General features: G+C 45.3%; 3 protein-coding genes and 1 pseudogene across 3 annotated transcripts; all 4 read left to right on the forward strand.

Moving 5' to 3' along the window:
• The first annotated feature begins 266 nt into the window (after nt 1-266).
• LOC133927481 (U-box domain-containing protein 12-like) lies at nt 267-5,038 on the forward strand (annotated as a pseudogene).
• A 2,612-nt stretch (nt 5,039-7,650) lies between these two features.
• Nucleotides 7,651-9,582, forward strand: LOC133927823 (uncharacterized). Its single transcript, XM_062374207.1, has 3 exons — nt 7,651-7,869; nt 8,539-8,932; nt 9,067-9,582. Exons 1-3 carry the CDS (start codon nt 7,660-7,662, stop codon nt 9,084-9,086), a joined length of 624 nt encoding a protein of 207 aa, XP_062230191.1. The 5' UTR covers nt 7,651-7,659; the 3' UTR covers nt 9,087-9,582.
• A 5,309-nt stretch (nt 9,583-14,891) lies between these two features.
• LOC133926068 (uncharacterized) lies at nt 14,892-16,484 on the forward strand. The gene is made up of 2 exons (XM_062371811.1): nt 14,892-15,328; nt 15,788-16,484. The coding sequence occupies exons 1-2, from the start codon at nt 15,008-15,010 to the stop codon at nt 16,448-16,450; spliced, it is 984 nt and encodes a 327-aa protein (XP_062227795.1). The 5' UTR covers nt 14,892-15,007; the 3' UTR covers nt 16,451-16,484.
• Nucleotides 16,485-18,544: 2,060 nt separating this feature from the next.
• Nucleotides 18,545-20,692, forward strand: LOC133927825 (serine/threonine protein kinase OSK1-like). Its single transcript, XM_062374208.1, has 3 exons — nt 18,545-19,457; nt 19,543-20,058; nt 20,145-20,692. The coding sequence occupies exons 1-3, from the start codon at nt 18,825-18,827 to the stop codon at nt 20,670-20,672; spliced, it is 1,677 nt and encodes a 558-aa protein (XP_062230192.1). The 5' UTR covers nt 18,545-18,824; the 3' UTR covers nt 20,673-20,692.
• The last annotated feature ends 1,169 nt before the right edge of the window (nt 20,693-21,861 follow it).

Here is a 21,861-nt window from a genome sequence, read left to right on the forward strand (position 1 = left end):
CCTCTCCCTCTCCCTTTGGTTAGTTGGTTGCTTGTCCTCATCTCCCCCCTCCCTCCCTATAGAGAGACCGTGGTGGCGGCAGCCATACCGGTGTGTGCCGCCTCTGTGGTGACCTCACCTCACGCGCTGCAGCCGCCTCCTCCTCCTCGTGCCCCTCCTTGAATAGCTCAAAGATTAAGAGCAAGGTGGCCTCTTGCCTCTCGCCGATGCCCTGGGATCCATGTGCAACCTCATTTGCGCTATCTAGGAAAGATTCTGACGAATGAATGAATGAATTTGTATACATACAGACGATACGAGAGGATGGTATCCTCGACAGTGTCAACAGACACATTCAGCTTGCACTAGATGGCTTGCCCTACAACACTTTCGATATGCCTCAAGAAGTGCAGGAGCAGGTACTTACATGTCGCATGTTTTTTACAGCAAAAAATACATCCGATGAACTGTGACTTCAATCCAGTTCATCACCTGGACTAACATCGACTTGTACCATTCTTGCAACCGATTATTTTAGGTCGCGCTTGTGCATTCCCAGTTCAAAAGAGCAGGATCTCAGAGAGGCTGCAACTGCAGAGTATGGCCGATATGAAGAAAGAATCCGTCGCACTGCATGAGATGGTCATCTCCAGTGGTGGTGAACCTGATGGCTGCGTGGAGGAAATGTCTTCGTTGCTCAAGAAACTTAAAGACTATGTCATCACTATCGAGACTCTTGGCACCAGGTCTGTCTCCATAAAGCACACATCTCCTATCATCCCTGATGAATTCAGATGCCCCAAATCCCTTGAGCTGATGCAGGACCCTGTCATTGTTTCCAGCGGACGAGTACGTATTTGAGTTTTGATTCTGGCAAGCTAACTGTTCTTCTTAAAATTCGTTGGTGTCAATGACTGTTGCCCTCTTTTCAGACATATGAGCGATCTTGCATCCAGAAATGGCTTGATTCTGGCCACAAAACTTGCCCCAAGTGTTAGGAAGTCCTATTCCTGCGCCACAGAAAGCTGCACGTTTAGGGAGTCCAGTCAACCACTCCGATCTTGTCGCTCAACCAACACCGGCTATCACTCAACGGAGCTCCTACAACGTCGCCCGGTCATTGCATGTACCAACTACCAATAGATATCTCCAACAACTTTGATGTACTCTGTTGTGTACATGCATCCTTGTACTCTATATATAAGACTCAATCCTCATCAATAAAGGTTGTCCACTGGAGACCTGAGTTTATTCTCATTCATGGTATCAGCAACCTCCTTCCTGAGACCTGATTTCTTCTCCACGATGAGCGACAACCAACAATCCTCTCCTGCCACAGGCAATATCACCTTTCCTCCTCCAGCCAATCATGTGCCCCTTTCCCAAGCCATTTTCAGTGTCAACATCAAATCTCTCATTCCCAATTTGCAAATAATCCGCACAATCACGGGAGATAGGTTGCGGTGTGCAAAGATTCTATCCAAAATTCAGGTGGCATGTGAGCGTGAAATAATAGAGTGCGAACAATGTCGTTAATTGTGCGCAACGCACGTTCGGCTTTGCCGTTTTGAGGAGAAGTGTAAGGGCAAGAAAACTGAAAAGTGATGCCGTTGTCAGTAAGAAAGCAGCGAAGGAAAGAGTTGTCAAATTCACGACCGTTGTCGCACTGAATGCATTGTATAGAAATGTGAAACTGGTTAAGAATGAGGGAAAATAAGCGCTCAATGGTGTGATGAATCTCGGACTGGTGATGTAACGGAAAGGTCCAAGTGTAATGGAAAAAGTCATCAATTATCACAAGATTTTGAAATCCGTGAAACTAACAACTGGCGAGGTCCATAAATCACAATGAACAAGTTGGAAAGGGAAATAAGTGACAGTAGTTGAACGGAAAAAAGGAAGGTGCACATGCCGACCCAACTGACAAGCAGCACAAACTCTGTTATTTGGAGCGTTATTTAAACAAGAAATTGAAGAACTAGAAATTAAATGCGAGAAGGATGGCCGTCCTGGGTGTCCAAGCCGTTGGTGCCATAAACTTGAAGAGGTTTTCGTTGCAAGAGTCGATGCAGGTGTATGCTAGCGTGAAGATGAAAACAGATAAAGTGTGCCAGAGCTATTAGACCTCAGAATTGTTTTCTTGGTAAGTAGATCATTCACAGAAAAACCAAACTGGTCAAACTCAATCGAGCAAGAATTATCAAGAGTAAATTGTCTTACAGAAATAAGATTCTTGATGAGATTTGGGGTGTGAAGGACATTATGAAGAAGGAAGTTGGAGATGGGGGAGGGTAACGTGACAGTGCTGGTGCTATACACGGGCAAAGACGCGCCATTGCCGACAATGACATGAGAAATGGGCACTGAGGTGGGAGAAAGGGAGGAGCGTGTACCGTGAGCTCCAAATATGTGAGAGCTAGCTCCCGTGTCCATGAACCAGTCCCCGGTGGTAGGAGGCTGACTCACGGAGGTGGAGTGCAGAGACTGAATGAGCCCTTGAACGTCCCAGGACGGAGTGCCGGGTGCAAGAGTTGATGGTGGAGGATGCTGCAGCACCGAGTAAGCATGATTGTAGGTGGGAGGATGAGCGCCAAGGACACCAAGGTCTGTGACTCCAATCCATGGTGGGCACCAGTACGCACTTGGTGGGATGCCCCACGGTGTGCCCCATGCACTGGCCCACTGAGGCGGGCCGTTGGACTGCTGCGGAGTTCGGAGGCTGATGCTACTGTCCACAGCCTCCAAAGGACTAGCCGGAGCGGCCACCACGGCCACAACCACGATTGCGATTGCCACGATCGCACCTACGATGAGAGCCCTGAGTGGAGCGATCACCAGATTCTTGACGAGGCACAGAGGTGTCCTCGGAGCCCGGAGTAGCACCGGCGGCGATGAAGGCAGTGTCTCTTGGTAGCTTGGTGTTGCCGGTCTAGGACTGGGAGTTCTCTTCCAGCGTGAGGTGATCACGGGCCTGCAGAAAAGTGGGGAAGGTGGGCAGGGCAGGCAGGAGGGTTTTGAGAACGTGAAAACGAGGGCTCAAGCCACGAATCAATTGATGAACAAGGGCTCTCTCAGAAATAGGTTAGTCACAATCTGCTAGGGCATTGGCAAGTGTTTGGAGCTTGTGACAATAGACAGACACCGAGAGATAGCCCTGAGTGAGAGCGTGCAACTCAGCCTCGAGATGGACAGCTCTACTGGATTTGTTGCCAGAGAAAATGGTATGGAGATGGGTCCAAATGCCGTAGGCAGTGGCTGATGGTTTCATGACCATGTCAAGGAGCTCTTCCGAAATGGTGGCATAAATCCACATAAGCACAATAAGGTTTTCCTTGACCCATGCAGGATCATCATGGCTGGGTTCGAGATCGGTAATATGGTCGTGCAGATTGAAGCGGCCAAGGATGATATAGAAGAGAGTACGCCATTTGGTATAGTTGTTGGACTGTAGGTCGAGTGTAAATGGTGTTAGGAAGTCCTACTCCTACGCCACATAACGTTGCACGTTCACGGAGTCCAGTCAACCACTCCGGTCTCGTCGCTCAACCAACACCGGCTATCACTCAACGGAACTCTGACAACGTCGCCCGGTCATTGCATGTACCAACTACCGATAGATATCTCCAACAACTCTGATGTACTCTGTTGTGTACATGCATCCCTATACTCTATATATAGGACTCGATTTCATCAATAAAGGTTGTCCACTCGAGTTTATTCTCATTCATGGTATCAGAGACCTACTTCCTGGAGACCTGATTTCTTCTCCACGATGAGCGACAACCAGCAATCCTCTCTTGCCACAGGCAGTATCACCTCTCCTCCTCCGGCCAATCCTCATTCGGCCAATTCAACACCACCTTCCTAGCTTCTTCTCCTCCGGCCAATCCTGTGGCCCTTTCGCAAGCCATTTTCAGTGTCAACATCAAATCTCTCATTCCATTTGAATGAGAATAAACTCATTCACTAAGATGCAGCAGCGCCTCTTCACATACCTCATTGACACCAAACCTTGTCCTGAAAAGCCTGATAGAACAGTGGTGTGAAGCCAACGGCATCGAGCTTCCGAATAACAAAGCGAATTCCCGCGATAAGAAAGCAGCGAAAAGTTCTGACTATGACCTTGCTGGTCTAGTCTCACTAATGAACAGGTTGAGGAGCGGGAACCAAGATGAGCAAAGGGCAGCTGCTGGTGAGATCCGTTTGCTTGCAAAGAGAAATGTGAACAACCGCATATGCATCGCTGAAGCAGGAGCAATTCCCTTGCTGGTCAATCTACTCTCATCTTCAGATCCAAGAACGCAGGAACATGCTGTCACAGCACTCCTTAACCTCTCCATCCACGAGAACAACAAGGTAAGCATTGTAGGCTCACATGCTATCCCTAAGATAGTGGAAGTGCTGAAAACTGGGAGCATGGAAGCCAGAGAGAACGCAGCAGCCACACTATTTAGCTTGTCAGTTGTAGATGAAAACAAGGTTACCATTGGCAGTGCTGGTGCAATACCTCCACTCATTAATCTTCTGTGTGATGGGAGCCCGAGAGGGAAGAAAGATGCAGCAACGGCGATTTTTAATCTGTGCATATACCAGGGCAATAAGATCCGAGCAGTGAAGGCTGGAATCGTCATCCATCTGATGAACTTCTTGGTGGATCCTACTGGGGGAATGATTGATGAGGCACTCACTCTTCTGGCAATTCTTGCTGGTAATCCTGAAGCCAAGGCTGTAATTGCGCAATCGGAGCCTATTCCCCCACTTGTGGAGGTGATCAAAACTGGGTCTCCTCGCAACAGAGGGCTGCAAAGGCTGCCGGAGCGGAGGATGCACTCAAGGAACTGTCAGAATCTGGCACTGACCGTGCAAAGAGAAAAGCTTCTAGCATTCTGGAACTCGTGCAGCAAGCTGAAGAAGCTTGAACCTGACCATTATTAATTTGCTGGAATTGAGGTTGTGGCTCAGCTGTATTGTACGCATAAATACTAAATGCTTCTGAATAGTGTTGACGTTTGAGATATATCTGTAGGCAGATCTGTTAAGATTGTTCTGTAAACATATAAATTGGTCGTATAATATTGTAACTCAGCCCAAAATGTTTGTGATTCAGTTTGGTGGTTATTATTATTTCAGGTTTCATGCATGCAAATCCATTCCCCTTTATGGGACATTTCAACACTTGTAGAACTGGGAATTTTCTGTTGAAGCTTGACTGCATAATAAGAAAAAGGAAACCAAAAGTTGTTTTAAGGCTCTGTTCTTTGGTTGGTACTTTTGGTGGCTTCATGTTGAAGTAAGTTCCCTCTCAGCAAACTGTTACTGCATTTTAGATGTTATTTAATTGTTTCGTGAAAATCTCAAGCATTCATTATGGGCCTTAATATTGCTTGGTTTCCTTAGAGACCCACATCATTCAGCTATTATCAGATTATCTGATTTGTTGGCAAAATAGTGCCCATTTTCTCTCGATGATTACTAAAAACAGATTAGGTTGAGCCAACATTATCTCTTGTTATATCTCCTTTTGTGGTACCTTCCGTGTTTTGCGAATGTCATCTCTGAAATCCTTTATACCATGGGAATATGCATATAACCAACCGGGAGACAATTACCGTTGCTGTTGATGTTTATCAATACTGAGGGAATCAAAGAAAAGGATGGTGTCATTGCACACCTAAATGCTAAATCTGTCTTGCAATAAGACTATAAGATAAGAAGAGGATTCAGAGTAGTTCTTGAAAATAGACAAGATACTGGAAATTGCAGCACATGGAGCGCATCACATAATTCGGTAGTACCTACTTGCAGGATCTTTATATTTTCTATTTTGGTACCGCGATGATAAGGGGAAAAGGCATAAAGAGAGATTAAGGGGCAAGCTGAGCCCACTGCACTGGTAGGACATAAATCATCATCCCATTGCGGTATGCGAAATACACAACACGTTGAGACCATAACTAAATGTCGAGAAATGCTGTTCACATAATCTGGTCTTTTCGGACCATGTCAGTCATGTCTTGGTATCTTTTTTGGGGACTATAGAAGATCTGGTCCCGTATCGTAGACAATGAACTTAGAGCCTAAGAGTAGAAGTAGATTGCCGGAGATAATGTCGCTCATGTGGGGACAAGTGTACCCGTGCTGCTGTTCTTCTGCAATGGCCAACTCTAGCAGAAAGCCATTTCCACAACCTAAAAATATATATAATAGATTCATGTGTTGCTGATAATGGGCCAGATTATTTCAGATGCACGAGCCACCATGTTTCTCTGGTGAAAAGCATGATGGATCGGTTTGCAGATCTTGTCAATACCATTCCTGTTCAACCGAGATGTCTGAAACATTTTATTTCAGATAGTAGAACATAACAGAAAGAGGGGATATCTATGCTTTTGGCAATACCATTCCTGTATCTTGTATTTTCTGTTCTTGGCTGAATTTCGGGCTATGCTTTTGGCAATCTACTTTTAATGTTAGAACAGTTCAGCCTGCGGCTTTTTATAACACAAGCAACAGCCTTCTATGTATCTCTCGTTTCTGAATCCTTGAACTATTATGGAACTTTTTGGTTCATTTGATTCCATAACAGTTCAGATATCTATCTTCTTCTCTAGAAAAAGATATCTATGCATTATGCATGGTAAATAGCATCTATATAACCTTATTGTTTATATCCTCGACATAAACTATCTAGTCAGACAAGAGGTACAGAAGTATAACAATAAAAAACTCCTTTCCTACAGTATGCAGTAACATGTAGTAGCCCAGGGCAGGGGCGCCCCCCTTTGCATGCATCACATGGCCAACCTAAGCAGCACAAGGGACACCATTCGAAACTAATCATGCATGCCCATATCATTTGCTTGCTTAATCTTTCTCAGCATGCACATCTGTCTTTGCCCCACTTGGATCAATAATCAATATACCTGTAGCTAGTGCGGTGACACAGCACCTATCTAATCCTTTCACTAAACTATTAAACAAACAGGCAAGTTGGTGGAGGAGATCTAAATGCTGGCCCTGGCCTTGTAGTAGTGTTCGACTTTGCCCTTTGACCACAACTGCATGCACCTAATCAAGATTCTTATACTTGTTACAGCTACCCAGGACATGCATTGTGATATTATTCTATCTTCACATGTGATGTTTAACTAAGGCTAATTCCAGCTTAGCTAGGCGCCCCATATTGGCTTTGCACGCCATGTTGCTTCAATTATATAATAGATGATACCAATTATATTAATCTCTTGGCTATTTGCTATCGGAGGGGATCCCGCATAGTTCGCAGCTGAGAACAAAATACACACCCTAGCAGGCCGTCCGTTAAGAAAATCAATGATCAGGATCGAGTACAGATTGGCTGGCTGCTAGATCGAGGTTGGTGTATTTGTGGTGGGGAAAATGGAAATAGCCTATGTTTGATTGAGGTCACCTCAGTCAATAACACACTGGCTAAAACTTAAATTTCTAATATATTATTAGACTTCATGTGTTATTGACTGATGTGACCTCACATGTCATAGATACATGATGGTATATAAGGGATTTGTGAGTTTTAGCGATAACATATAAGGAATTGCTCTTAATTATAAATGCCAGCAACCAAACCATATACAGGGGATGCAGTGCCAGTGAAGTGAGGTATATATTCTGCTGGGGTGCCTGTGGCCTCGACAAGGATAGATGGGGCACATTGCTGATCCTGCTGGCGCTGTAGTCGTCGGCTGCAAAGTGCTCCCGATCTTCAACGAGCATGGCTTCGCCGACGGTGCGATGAAGAAGATGGTGCATAGGATCGACGGCAAGAAGGCCGTCGCGCGGGTGAAGGAGCTTCTGAAGCGGGCTGCTCAGGCCAGGCCTCACAGCGCTACCGTCAGTGCCAAGAAATGGAAGGTATATATTCTTTCTAAGTTTAGTTTGTTTAGCTTATCAGGATCCCAACTTTTCTTGTTTCCCCATGCAATCACGGCAGGGCCTTGCAATTGCTTCTTTTTACTACTGTATGTGTTAGTGTTTTTGGACGAGTGCTAGATGCCTTGTCAAATCTAAATATTGTAAATTAATTCCTGATTTGTTTCATATTCGTTATTTTTTAATAAAAGGATTCTTATTTTATTAAGCTAATGAAAATATCCCGATCTGTTCATAGCAACATGAATTCGGCCGAACATTATTACAGAAAACAAACTAAAAAGGCAGGCTCCGTCTGTCACAAAGGCAACAAAAACCCTGAGGAAAAAGAACTTTAATAATAGAGACATGTTTCATTTTAAATACTTAATCTATTGCTAAACCTTCATTTGAACTTTGCGAAGATATCTATTATTGTGATCTCCAGCTGACGACATCTTAACCTCATAGTTTCCTGGTACTCTTTTGAAGTAATGCCCATAAGTGAATCCAATATATTGCCCTGTAAATCACCTGCATAGGCATCGGTTTGAATCCAACCTCATCTTTGTGTAAGTACCAAATTTTTTTATCTTTAAAGAAACCTTTAGTCTCCATAGGCATCGGTTATTATCTATTATATTCGTTATTTAATGGTGTTTTGGTTTGCAGAAGGTCCTGAGCTTCCAGGCAAGGGACGCAGCGAAGGGAGGGCAGCAACAGCAACATGGACAGGCGAGCGACGACATGAGTTGCAGCTCGAGCAAGCTGAGCTTCAAGTGGGACGTGGGCAGCTGCTCGTCGGCGTCGGCGTCATCGGTTCTGCACTCGCCGCTGTCGTTTGTGTCGGTGTCAGCAAAGGCAGCGGACCAGGCTCTGACGCCGTCGAGAAATCACTACTGCATGTCGAGGCTGTCGTCGATGAGCCAGCAGAGTGCGTCGGTGTCGGAACCGGCTATTGCCAGTATGTTGTACAGCAGAAGCAGGAGCCCAAAGAGCATGGAGGAGCAGGAGGAAGAGGAGGAGGATTGCAGGGTGGGGCAGTGGATCACCACCGATTCAGACTGTGAGTTGTCATGTGTTACTTATTTATTATTACTCTATCCAGTAGCCTACGTTACAGTTACAGCAGATGTAATGTAATCATGAGATGTCATGTATACTGTTGTGACTGACGCTGGTGATTCGGCTAATTTGCAGTTGTGGTGTTGGAGCTCTAATCCAATCGATTAATGAAGATGTAGGGAGGAGGAGGACATGCAATGCATGCACCTGAGTCGGCAGCGAAGAAAGTTGGGTGCACACATAGACATAGTCGGAAGGGAAGGAAGATCCAGTGGTTGCAGGAGTGAAATCAAATGTGGATCGATCGATTCAGTCAGTTAGTCAGTGCGCCAGCAAGCACTGCAGCAGCATCTTATTCAGATCTGCTTGGCTTGGCTGCTCCATGTGTGAAGCAGAAGCTTCCTTCCTTCCTTGTGCTATGTATGTATGAATGTGAGTATACCATAGCATAGCATACCAAAGAAGCATGCAGCTGAATCTCACTGAGATGGTGGGAGGGAGGGAAGAAGAGATGAATCAATAACTTAACTGTGTGTTGTTTTGATAAGAGAGATCAATGATCAGGTGTTGGCTGCTAGCTAGTTAGTCCAGCAGGAGCAGGCATGCGTGTGTTTGGTTATCGAACAAAGATTTTTTCTATTTTTATTTTAACCTTTTTATTATAATATTTAATATTAATTATTGTAGACTATATTTCCCGTAACTAACGCTACGTAAGAAAACATCAAAGAAGACACATTATTAGTGATGGCTCCTCAGTACCCGTCACTAGTACACTACTAGTGACGGGTCCAGTGCCGACCTGTCACTAATATGTAGCTCGGGCCGGGACCCAGCCACGACCTGTTACTAACGAGAGTTCATTAGTGACGGCAAGCGAACGGTCCGTCACTAAAGATATTAGTGACAGATCACATTAATGTCCATCACTAATAATTCAATTATTAGTAACGGTATATGAGGCACACGTCACTAAATATAGCATACTCATTAGTGACGGGTCGTTATGAGATCTATCACTAATATTAAAGTAATTAGTGACGGGTTATAGTTGTTACCGCCACTAATGATTGATTTATTAGTGACGGGTGTCATTATAACTCGTCACTAATTTCTGCCATTCCTATCTGCTCGACCACTCTTATCCGTCCATTTCTCTCTCGATCACTCTCATCTCCGCTCACGTCCACTCACCTCCTCCTCCCGCCGTCGCCGCTGTTCGTACCTCACCGCCAACGCTACCGCCATCCTCCCCCCTCCACCACAGCCTGACGTACGCCGTCGCCGCCCTCTACCCGCTAGGGTTAGGGTGATGGATCAAGGTAATGGCAGGGGCCGTCGCCGTCGCTGTGGCGGACTTGGATGTATCCCTACAACTCATCCATCGGCTCACGCACCAGGCGTACATTACCCTCCAGGCGTTTCCCCACCGGCGTTCCCCCACCGGTCACGATCGAGACCGATCATAGTAACCTCTTTTCTTTTTCTCCCTCATTGTTAGGCTCATAGTAACACTCATTAGGACACAACAATTTAAATGACTTTATAGTACATTAGGCTCAATTCATATCATCCTATCATGTAGGTGTTGAAACCAATCCTATGGCTTAAAGAGGTAATCCCTGTAATATGTGGTACTGTACCTTTGGTGCAATCCACTCTAGATGGAAGAAATTTTGTGAAGCTATCTATCTCTTTTGACATACATTCAAGGGGAGAAAGTCGTGGGGATATCACTATTAGGGCCTGTGGCAAGGCATCACCGATTTCGTTGCATTCCAAAAAACCACTATTGTAGGGTGCCTGAAAGTGCTTGAAGAGCATGGGTTCTTTTTGCTCGACTACAACTATTTTTGAATAAAAGCGCTTGAGGAGGGCGAAGAGGATTTGGCTTCGATCAGTGAGAGGCTTGCTCAGTTCAATGAATATGATATGGTACAGTAATATGTAATTCGGTTGTTTTGATATACATGATTGTTAGTGTGTATTATTTTTATAATTTAATTTTCTTTTCTTGTAGGATATTTTTGGTGACACCTTTGCGGCAATTAGCTTTCATACTATCTTAGATCAAGCCATGGAGCATCTTGGGTTAAGCTTTTATGGCTCCAAAGTAGATTTTACTGCTGAATGCAGCTTCCACACTGATATAAGATTTCATTTAAGTGGAAATGAATCAGCTAATAAGACATTATTTACTGTCTATGGTAAATCCTTTGATCGTCCATGCTAAGGGAAAGAGAGTGCACTAATTCATACGCTAATGTATATCGATGAAGTATTAGGATATAGTATTGTAGATTTCAACTAAGTTAAATATAAGAGGTTATGTACTCCGGTAAATGCTCAAGTGTAATGATGTATGGATATTTGTATAAGTAGTATGCATAACTATATTGTATGACTAACTTGAGTTAAATTCAAGTTTCTGGATTTATATATGTGTTCTTGAATGTGAAGATGGCTTCCAAATCCCGACATTCTTTAGGATGTTATCCATAGAAGTTCAGTTTTGTTCAGTTGAATGGGATGTTGAAATACTCTCTGTTTACATGCATGTACTTCTTTTGTTTGTAGAAGTCGATCTTTGCATGTGTCATTAGTGACGGGTATCCTTATCACCCGTCATTAATGTTAAATAATCAGTGACGAATGTCTTTATAATCCGTCACTAATATTAAGTCATTAGTAACGAGTATCTTTATAACCAGTCACTAAATGTAGCCTTGGCGGTTCTCTGCTATGGCCACTCATTAGTGACGGGTTGTTATGAGACCAATCACTAATGGCTACTACTAATGAGTGATGTTTATTGTTATTTTATTTACCGAGTAGCACGATCAGACAGTGTCTGTTCGACGCGGCTGCTCAGAAAAGAGGCGATTTTTTTTGCCTAATCTAGATTAATTCAAATAATGTTTTCTTTAGTAAAATAAATATTTTAAATATGTTTTGTTACATATAAAATTATTTTTAATTCCTAAAAAATGTAAATACATTGTTTTAATTAGTTTTATGCTATAAAATAATTCTAGGAAATTTTAAATAAATGTTTTAAGTCTTTGTAAAAATTAGGTTTAATTCCAGAAAAATAGTTTTCATTGTTGCTAGCCAATTAAAAATTCGTTTAGCTGTAGTTTTCGTGTTATAGCTCCGATTTGAGTGATTCTTGTGCCTAAATCTTTCTAAAATCGTAATCTAACCATCGTTCGCGTTTGTTTGTTGCGTTAGCTTCATATTTTGCGCTTGCTCTTAGTGTGTTGTTCTCTCCGTGTGTAGACGATCCTGTCCTAGAACCGTTTGAGAATATTCAAGATCACGATTTCGACAACACTGAGCAGCACTTCGGAGAAGGCAAGTGTCCTTGAACATCTTGCACATATTTTTAGGAATTTATGTAAGTTATTTATCCTTCATTGTATGCTTGTCTAAATTGAAAACTTTTACTAGCTTTTGTTTCAATATCCTTGTCGCCGTTGATGAGTCATGGGAAGAAAATGATAGATATGCTAGTCACTGTCCTGGTTGGGTTAGAAGTTAAACTTGACTAACGATTATGCAACATGAATCGGGTATGGTAATCTTTCGTAGCAACATAAATAGGGATTCTAATAGGATGGTTGGTATGTTGTGCCGCACGATGAGAATATGTATGTTCCTGTGTGGGGTCTTAAGGACCGGTTCTTGAAGCCTGTAACCTGGCTGAACAGCGCAACCACGAGACTTATATGGGTACGGCCTGACCAATTAATTAGATGTCCTCCTTATTTTGTATACACCAGTGGACGGTTGAGTGGCACAAGAGGGGACCTCTGCAGTGGATGGAATTCCTGTTAGCGGTGAAACCTTAGTGGTTGCATATGGATTTGTTGGCGCTTTGTAAAGGCCTTGTAGTGAGACCCCGGCTCTACACCTCAGAAGTGTGTAGCAAAACGGGAATCACGACTCGTGGGTAAAGTGTGCAAACTTTGCAGAATATAAAACTGATCGATCAGCCGTGCTCACGGTCAAGAGCGGCTTGGACTTCTTCTTGATTAGTTGGGATCAAAGTTCTGGGTATGAATGGTTGGGTAACCAGGTAATGGGATTATCTGGTGAGTTGTGGTAGCCGGATATAGAATATCTGGTGAGTTTGGTAGTTAGATAGAATCTGATGAGCTGTTCCTCTTGTTTAAGTTGTGTCTTCACACTTAGTAAATAGGATGCCTGATTCAGAGAGTTATAGGTTAAGGTTGTTTAGTGCAGTAAACTAGTGCCTAACTTTTTCTTGACTTAAACCCTCATGTCATACTTTCCTACACTTGCGGAGTACGATATGTACTCATACTTGCTATTTTCAATAATAAATACTGCTCAGTTAGAGAAGGCTACACGAAGATCAAGGAAGCTCAAGACTATAATGAAGACGGAACGTCCTAGGTCGCGTTGCCCCTAGTCGATTGCCTATGGTGTGCCTTGAAGTCTGCGTTGGAGTTTCCTCTTGTTCTTGCGTTGCGGTTTAAAAACTCTTGTATTTGTTTTAATAAAGTTGTTTTGTTCGATATAGAACTGTTTATCACTGATGATGTCATCGTATGTATGATGAAACAGATCCTGCATATATGTGGAATACACCTGGTTGTTCTTTTGAAAAACTGGGTGTGACAGATGCTTACTCAAGTGTGTGGTCCCATTTTTTTGATAGCTAAAAGAATTTTACTACACTAATTACATTTAGCTTTCTAATCATCCCTTATTTTTATTCTTCCATACTCCCTCCATACAGCAGATTTAAGTTTTCTTTTATTACCAACAACGACACTATCATCTATCAAAACATCATCGATACCATGACTTGATGTTGTGGTGGTATCAAAACATCATGGATTCAGCACTGATAGTCAGCATTCAACAACTCAGCATGAGAACAAAGAAATAGTAAGAACATTTCCCCCCAAAATACAGTTCAATGTAAGAACAAATACATCAATTCAACATGAGCACTGTGAGAACACTGTTAAAACAGATCAATTCCCCAAATACATCAATTTCAGCCATCTTAATAAGAGCATTTTAGATTGGTCGTTCTTGACGCTCATGGTTCACCTTGCGATTTCTTGATGGATGGATCGGCCCCTATCGGCATAGCACAGGATAGGGAGCACCAGAGCCCGGAGGAGGTCACTAGGGGACATACGAGGTTGGGAGGGAGGAGATCGTCGGCGGTGAGTGGGCGTGTGGACCGTGGAGGGACCGAGAGAGTCAGAGAGGAATCGGCTAGGGTTCGAAGTTTCCGAGTTCCTCAATCTTCACTAGGTGTGAGCTGACGCATGAGCTTCCTGGTCTCGTGGATGAGCCTAGTCTTAGTGGGTGTTTCGGGAGATCCGATGGACACCTATGGATAGAAACTAAAACCCGAGCATGACCCGATAGACCCGTAGAAAAAATCTTGTACCCGAACACAGACCCGGTAAACGGGTACCCAAACCTAGAGGTGGGACTTGGGCCGGCCCGACCCGACCCATTCGGGCTTCGGGCTTTTCGGGCCGTGCTTGGATGGCCCGATAAACTATTCGGGTCGGGTCGGGCTGGCCCAATCCTCCTTCAGCTAGGCCCAAACCCGGCCCGAATGCACGATGGGCCTTATCGGGCCGGGCTGGCACGGGCCCAGTACCACCACATTCCACCGCATGTGAGGTCGCGAACCCATTTTTTACTGGGCCAGACCGCCCATTAGGCCCCATATCAAGGCCCGGCCCGGCCCATAAATCGGGTCGGGCTGAACCGGCCCATCAGTGCTCGGATCGGATCGAGTTTAAGCTTCACCGGGCCGTACTGGGCTCAGACCGGCCCAAAAAATATGGCCCAAAGTCGCAGCTCTACCCAAACCTAAGGTCCGGTTGCTATAGGCGAGCGGAGCGGAGCGTATGACCCTGCGCTCCACCCTCTCTCTCTCTCTCTCTCCGCTTCACACGAGACAAGAGGTAGGATGGGAAATTCTTTTTCTTTTTTAAAGAAAGAAATAAAAGCAAGTTTATCTTCTCCCCTCCCCTCCCCTCCCGGCAAGGGCGGCAAGCAGCGGCGGCAATGAATTGAAATGCTCGGCGTCGGGGTAGGACTAGGAGCTGCCCCTGCCCCTGCGCTTCCAGTTGCAGCGGTGGTCGTCGCGCCTCGCAAACCCCTTCCCCTCTCCTCCTCCTTTTCTTACCCCGTGCAAACCCTCCTCCGCCGCAACAGGAGGGCTGCTGCCAAACGGGAAGATGGGAGCAGAAGGTGGTGGTCCGACGACGACGGCTACGATTACCATCAGGACGAGGAAGAGGAAGAGGAGGACGACCAAGATTACCAAGAGGATGAGGATGAGTTCCCCTTCCCCAGCTTGGGCTCCCAGCTGTTCGACGAGCCATGGTTCTCCAAGGTCCGTCAGTGAAATTTCTCCCTCCCTGCCTGTATGTATGTATGTATTCTGGTGGCTATAATAAGAGAAGGATGATTCATTACTCATCCTCATACGAATGAATGAAAGATTCCATCTTGATAAATACAATAATAAAACAGAAGCAATATATATCCACTGCCTGCCTAGTCCATACTCCACTCTGCTGGAACATAATAAAAATAATAAAAAAGAGTTGTATTCTTTTCATCAAGGAACATAGCCTAGCCTGCTTATATATAGTACGATCTTCTCCCTTGTTTATGCATGTCCTCGATCATGACCTTCAATTGCATCTATAAGGCAGGAATCCTTGTTACTTCCCTAGTGCAAGCAATTCCTTGTTTGCTTGCTTGCTTCCTTCCTTCATTGTGAAGTGAAGTGAAGTGAAATGAAGTGAAGCTAGCAACTAACTTACCCTCTGCATGCTCTTGCTGCTAGGTCTTTAAGACTTACGGGTACCTGCTCCCGGTAATGCTGGCGTCCATGTTGGTTGCAACCGGGCCGAGGGCTTTCCTGATGGCAATGGCGATCCCGCTCGGTCAGTCTGCCATATCGTTTCTGCTCGACGCCATATGGGGAAGGAGAAGAAGCAACAGCCGGTGGCAACCACCATTCGAGGAGGAAAAAGATTTTCCCGAGTACAGTACTGACTTTGCAACAGGTGGTCGAGGAAACAGAGACAACAACAGTAGCTATTATGGGAGGAGGCAGTCATGGGTTTCAGAAGATGATGATTTTGCTGGTGCTACTTCTGACGGCACCAAGAGCAGCAGCAACGGCAGGGGAGGTAGTAAAAGCGGCGGCGGCTTTGGAGGATGGGATGAACTCCTCCATGACGATGACAAGCCATCCCCTGGTGCTGGTGGCTACAGTAGGTATTACAGCAAGGGGTCGACTCCTCATGCGAGTGGTGGTGGAGAGGATGATGCTGCTGCCAGCCGGAGAGTGGGAGGGGGAGTGGGGGCTCCTTCACCTCCAGCAAGGAGGAGAGCGAGAGGAGGACGAATGTCGGCGAGTAGCAAGTACAAGCAGGCGCCATTGTTGATGCGCTTGCTGGTGGCAATGTTTCCATTCCTGGGGTCATGGTTCAGGCTACTCTGACAATATAATGATATAATGTATGTGTTGTTCATTACATTACCTACGTGCTAGCTTAATTGAGACTTGCATGGCAGATTACTTAACTTACATTTGATAACTGAAATTAACTGCCTTGCCTTGGTCTCATCTCATCCAATATAATTGATGTTGTCAATACCTTGGTCTCATCTACATCTACATAGATAGATGCAGAAAGGAGAGGAGAGGAGAGCATGTGTCCATGTACTCAGACTCAGAGGGAGGCCCACTGCATATAGGGACCATATAGGGACGCTAGCTCAACTGAAGTGAAGTGGAGCATATGTAAACGTCAACATATATATTGAGCCGCCCTTCCATGGCTGGAAGGATAACTTTGTTGCTGAAGTTTACCTTCAGTTGTATAGAGTCAATGAGCAGTTGAGATCTCTGGTCTACTTCTGGCTCTCCAAGCATGTATAGTTCTTCTCTCTCTCAGGTTCTCTGGTACATTCCCTTGTTTTCTCTCTTTCGTTATATAATATATTTTTACTACAGTAGAGGTCTTCCCTACTGTTTTTCTTTCAAAAAAACATATATATTGAGAAGCAGCATATATATAGTAGGAGTATATATATCGTACAAGAATTTGGGAGAAAGTTGGAGGATGTCACACCCGATTTTAAGATCAAACCGAATTTAAACTATATGTATGTCAGGATCAAATTATATACATATAGTAACATTATAAGTGAATAACAGAAACAATACCATTAACTTAAACGCACATTTGTTCTAACAAAAAGGAACCAACGATGCAATGGAACTAAGTGTAGCCTTCAATCTTCCGGCAACTCCACATGCAATCGATGGAGAACACACCCTAGAATACACCAACCTCTGTGAAGTCTTCGAAATCTTCCTCGACTGAGTAACATTATTTGGGTATAGCAAGTGTGAGTACATGAAATACTCAGTAAGTATGGAAAATCGTGACATGAGAGTTTAAGACAAGGAATGCTTAACTCTGGTTTACTGTCACTAAGCCATTCTAACTTAGGACTCAAGTAGATATATCAGTCATATTTACTATGTATGATGACAAGACTTTAAAAGATATGGCTCATCGGATTCCATCCGACTACTAAACTCACCAGGTATTCCATATCTAGCTACCAAATCGGTCCTTAAGATCTAAAGTAGGTACTCGTACATTACCCAATGCGTACACAACAACCATACAAACCAAACTAACCTGTCTAGATCACTATGATCCATGTTGCTACAAAAAATTACCCAATCTGGTTCATATTGTATAGACAATTTATCAAGTTATTAAGCAACCTACCCATATCCATGATAACGGAGCTAAGCAAGTCTACCTTTGATACTCCGACTCCAACACATGTGACAAGGATAATCTGGAAAATACTAGTAAATCCTAAACATGCGATTCATATTGCAAGCATGCAACAGAACAAAATAAAGGACACGCTCTCCTACAATGGGATCTAAGTAGTCAAGGACACTTGCCTTCAACAATAGGTTGCTCACAAACGTCAAAGGTCTGTTCTTGCAAGCTCACACACTGCTCGTCTCCTATTGCATTGACGAATACTGGAAATAAGTAAGCACAAACAACTAAGAATGGTACATGGGTCTTTATATAAAAGAACACGGATCATTTGGTAAAATAGAAAGGTCTAGGGGCTTATTTGTAAATTTTTAGAGGCCTATATATAAAGGTAAATGTTTAGGGGCTTTTTTTGTAAAAATGTAAAAGTTTAGGGGCTTATATGTAAATAAATAAAACTACAAGGCTAAATGTAAAAATAGTAGCTGACAGGGGTCTTTTTGTGAAAACAGAAAAGTCTAGGGATCTAAATGCAAAATTACCTAATTAAGAGAATTAAAACATAAATTTTAATTATAAAACCTTAATTATGACGTCAGCACGCTATTTGGACTTGGTGGTTGACGTGGGCGATGTGTCGACACGTCTGTTCAATTTTGGTCAGACCGATGTGCCAAAAGCTTGGTTTGCTACGAACAAGTAGCAATATGAGCAATGGAGATTACAAGGCATGGCGTCAGCTTGGAGGAAAGCCATTGTCAGAATGCATTGACTTGCTGGAATTGAATCGTTTTTCTTTCTTGTCAAGCTGCTCTTGCCTGCCTAGGTAAGTAGGTCTCTCAGCCCTTGTTTCTGGCACGCAGACGTGAGCCCTTGGCTGTAGATTGGGAACCTCGTCGCTCCTGCCTTGTTCTTCTCACCGTGCAGTGTAGTGCAGTGCTACCTGCCTTGTTCTTCTCACCGGGCCTGCCTCTATTTAACGAGATTAAGAGCTTCTTGTTTGTCTTTGGCTTGCTTGCTTGCAGGATCGATCGATCATCAGCTCCAAGAGAAGGCTGGTGAATGGTGATCATGTCGTCGCAGCAGGAGCAGGGGCAGGGGCAGGGGCAGCAGGTGATCATGTCGGCCAGCAGCTCCAAGAGACGGCGGCTGGAGACGGAGCAGCAGCAGCAGCACCTTGTGGCGCTGGGCGGGAGGTACTCGCTGCAGTGCGTGCGAGGGAGGGGTAGCTTCGCGGAGGTGTGGGAGGCCAGCCACCGCCGCACGGGCATCAAGGTCGGCATCAAGATACTCTGCCAAGCCACCGCCGGCATGCCCGTCTGCAAAGTCGAGCGCGAGGTCAGGGTGATGAGGCTGCTCAGGCATCCGCACATCATACGCCTCTACGAAGCCATCTTCACCGATCACCACATCTACATCGTCATGGAGCTCGCGGAGTCGGGGCAGCTCCACGACTACGTCGCCATCCAGGGGAGGCTTCCTGAGGCCCAAGCGCGGGCCATCTTCCAGCAGATGGTGGCCGGCGCCGCATACTGCCACCACAACATGGTCGTCCACCGCGATCTCAAGATGGAGAACATACTCTTGGATTCAGAGAACAGGATCAAGATCGTCGACTTTGGTTTCAGCAAGCTGTTCAGGTACACCAAGTTCCTCAGCAAGGGTTGTGGAAGCCCACACTACGCGGCACCCGAGGTATATATCATCTGTTGGATTGATTCTATCTGCAACATCGATCTCCTTTCTGTCCAAATAATCCAAATCAATCAATTGCACACAGTTGCACCAGCGCCGGAAATACATTGGTCCTCCGGTGGACGTGTGGAGCTGTGGAATCATCCTCTACGGCATGCTCTGCGGCTGCCTCCCCTTCGACGGGGTCAACATGGCCGACCTGCGCAGGAACATACTGAGAGGGGAGTTTCGCATGCCGGCTTTCGTGTCGGATGACGCCAGGGATCTCATCTGCAGCATGCTGATAGTGAAACCGGAGAAGCGCATGAACATGGCCGAGGTCAGGGCGCATCGCTGGCTTCAGCCGGACATCCGTCCCTACTTGGCCATGCCTCCCCTCGATGCCTGCATGCAGCAGCAGATTGTTGATGATGAAACCGTGGAGCAGGCGGTGACGCGGCACGGCTTTGACAGGAGCAGCTTGCTTCAGTCTCTGGAAGATGGAGTCGAGAACGAGGCAACGGTCGCGTACAACTTGATCCTCGGCAAGCAGTTTGATGCAGCGACCCGTTATCTCTGGACGATGATCCGTCGTCACCGACAAGCCACTGGCGCGGCCACGGTAACAATTAAGCCTTGGGAGGATGTTTCTTCCTCCTCGATCCATGGGATATTTCTTGGCTGATCGATCAATATTATGCACCACAGGTGAAGACAGGAGGAGGAGGAGGCAGCAGCAGCAGAAGGGCTCCAGCTGAGATGCAGCGAGAGCATGGTGAAAGCAGCAGGAGGCAGTGGGCGCTGGGAGGGTTTCATGTCCTGCACGATTGCCCGCGCCAGACGATGCGCCACATAGCCAAGGCGCTGCACGAGCTGGGCATCCTCTTCTACTCGCCGTCTTGTTCGAACCACCACCAGCCGGGGCGGCGCCGCCACAGGCACCGGATGGTGTGCGCTCACTTCCCCTCCCCTTTCCCCGGCGGCGTCGACGTCATCCCCAGCGCCACCATCATCCACACCTTCCTTCTCCTCACCACCAACGCCAACAACAACAACGACGATGCCTTGGAGAGCCTATCCGCTGCTGTCTTCTTTGAGATTCAGGTGATGGCAGGGGAAGGGAATCAAGATCATACTAATTACCTGTTGGATTTGAAGAGGATTTCCGGCCCACAGCTTCCCTACCTCAGCATCTGCTCCCAGTTAGCCTCCATGCTCAGGCCTGCAATCCACTAAGTACTCAGGAGAAGGAGAGTATCAGAGATATTCATATATGTGCTTCTCTATAAATAAATATATATATATATATATATATATATATATATATATTGAAAACGACTTAGTGTTCCATTACTTGGACTCCTTACATTTTGTTGTTGTTGGATTCGTCCTCTTTAAGCATGAGAAAACGGGGTTTTGTTCCCCGTTCAGCTTTTCACACCCGTTTTTTTCAAAAGAATAATCAAATGTATTTCATATGTATGTTAGGATCAGTTTCATCATATATGAGGTGACATTATCAATGATATACAGTTCTATATCGAACAAAATCAACTTTATTGAAATAAATACCAGAGTTTACAAGACAGCAGCGGAAGAACACAAGATGACTCCTACGGATCTTCTGGACACACCACAGGCAATTGATAGGGAGCAACGCGACCCGGAACGCTTCATGTTCATATAGCCTTCAGCTTCCTTGATCTTGATGAGGTCTTCTCTAACTGAGCAACATTTATTATTGAAAATAGTAAGTGTGAGTACATATTGTACTCCACAAGTGTAGGAAAGTATGACATAGGGCTTAAGTCGGAGATGGCCAAATGGGTGGCCTGGCCCCGCACGGCACGGGCCCATTGAGGCACGGCCTATTTAGGCACGACCCGTTTAAGCCCATTAGCTAAATGGGCCGTGCCGTGCCGGCCCACGTGCCGCGACTCCAGCCCAGGCACGGCCCATTTAAGACCGGGTTGTGCCGTGCCGGCCCGTGGCACGGTAAGTCCGATGACTTTTTTTGGCCCGTCAGCCCGCGGAAAATTGAAAAGAATCACAAAAACTTGCTTTCACTCGGAATTGAACACCCGACCTTCTACTTGGGAGTCAAACACACTATCATTGCACCACATATCCTATATGGTATTAGATCTAAACAAACTATATAAAATACTACAAAAATATGAACAGTTAAACGGGTTGTGCCGTGTCGGTTCGTTGTGTCGCGGCTCTGGCCCAGGCACGGCCCAAGTCATCGTGTCGTGCCAGCCTGGCCCATTAGCCATCGTGCCATGCCTTGCCTGGGTCGGGCCAAAATGGCCGTGCTTTGTGCTGGCCCATTTGGCCCGGCCCACTTGGCCATCTTTAGCTTAAGTCAAGAAAGGTTAGACACCAGTTTACTGCACTAAGCAACCTTAACCTATAACTCCTA

The sequence above is a fragment of the Phragmites australis genome, chromosome 8 (genome assembly GCF_958298935.1).
Source record: "Phragmites australis chromosome 8, lpPhrAust1.1, whole genome shotgun sequence".
Taxonomy (NCBI): Eukaryota; Viridiplantae; Streptophyta; class Magnoliopsida; order Poales; family Poaceae; genus Phragmites; species Phragmites australis.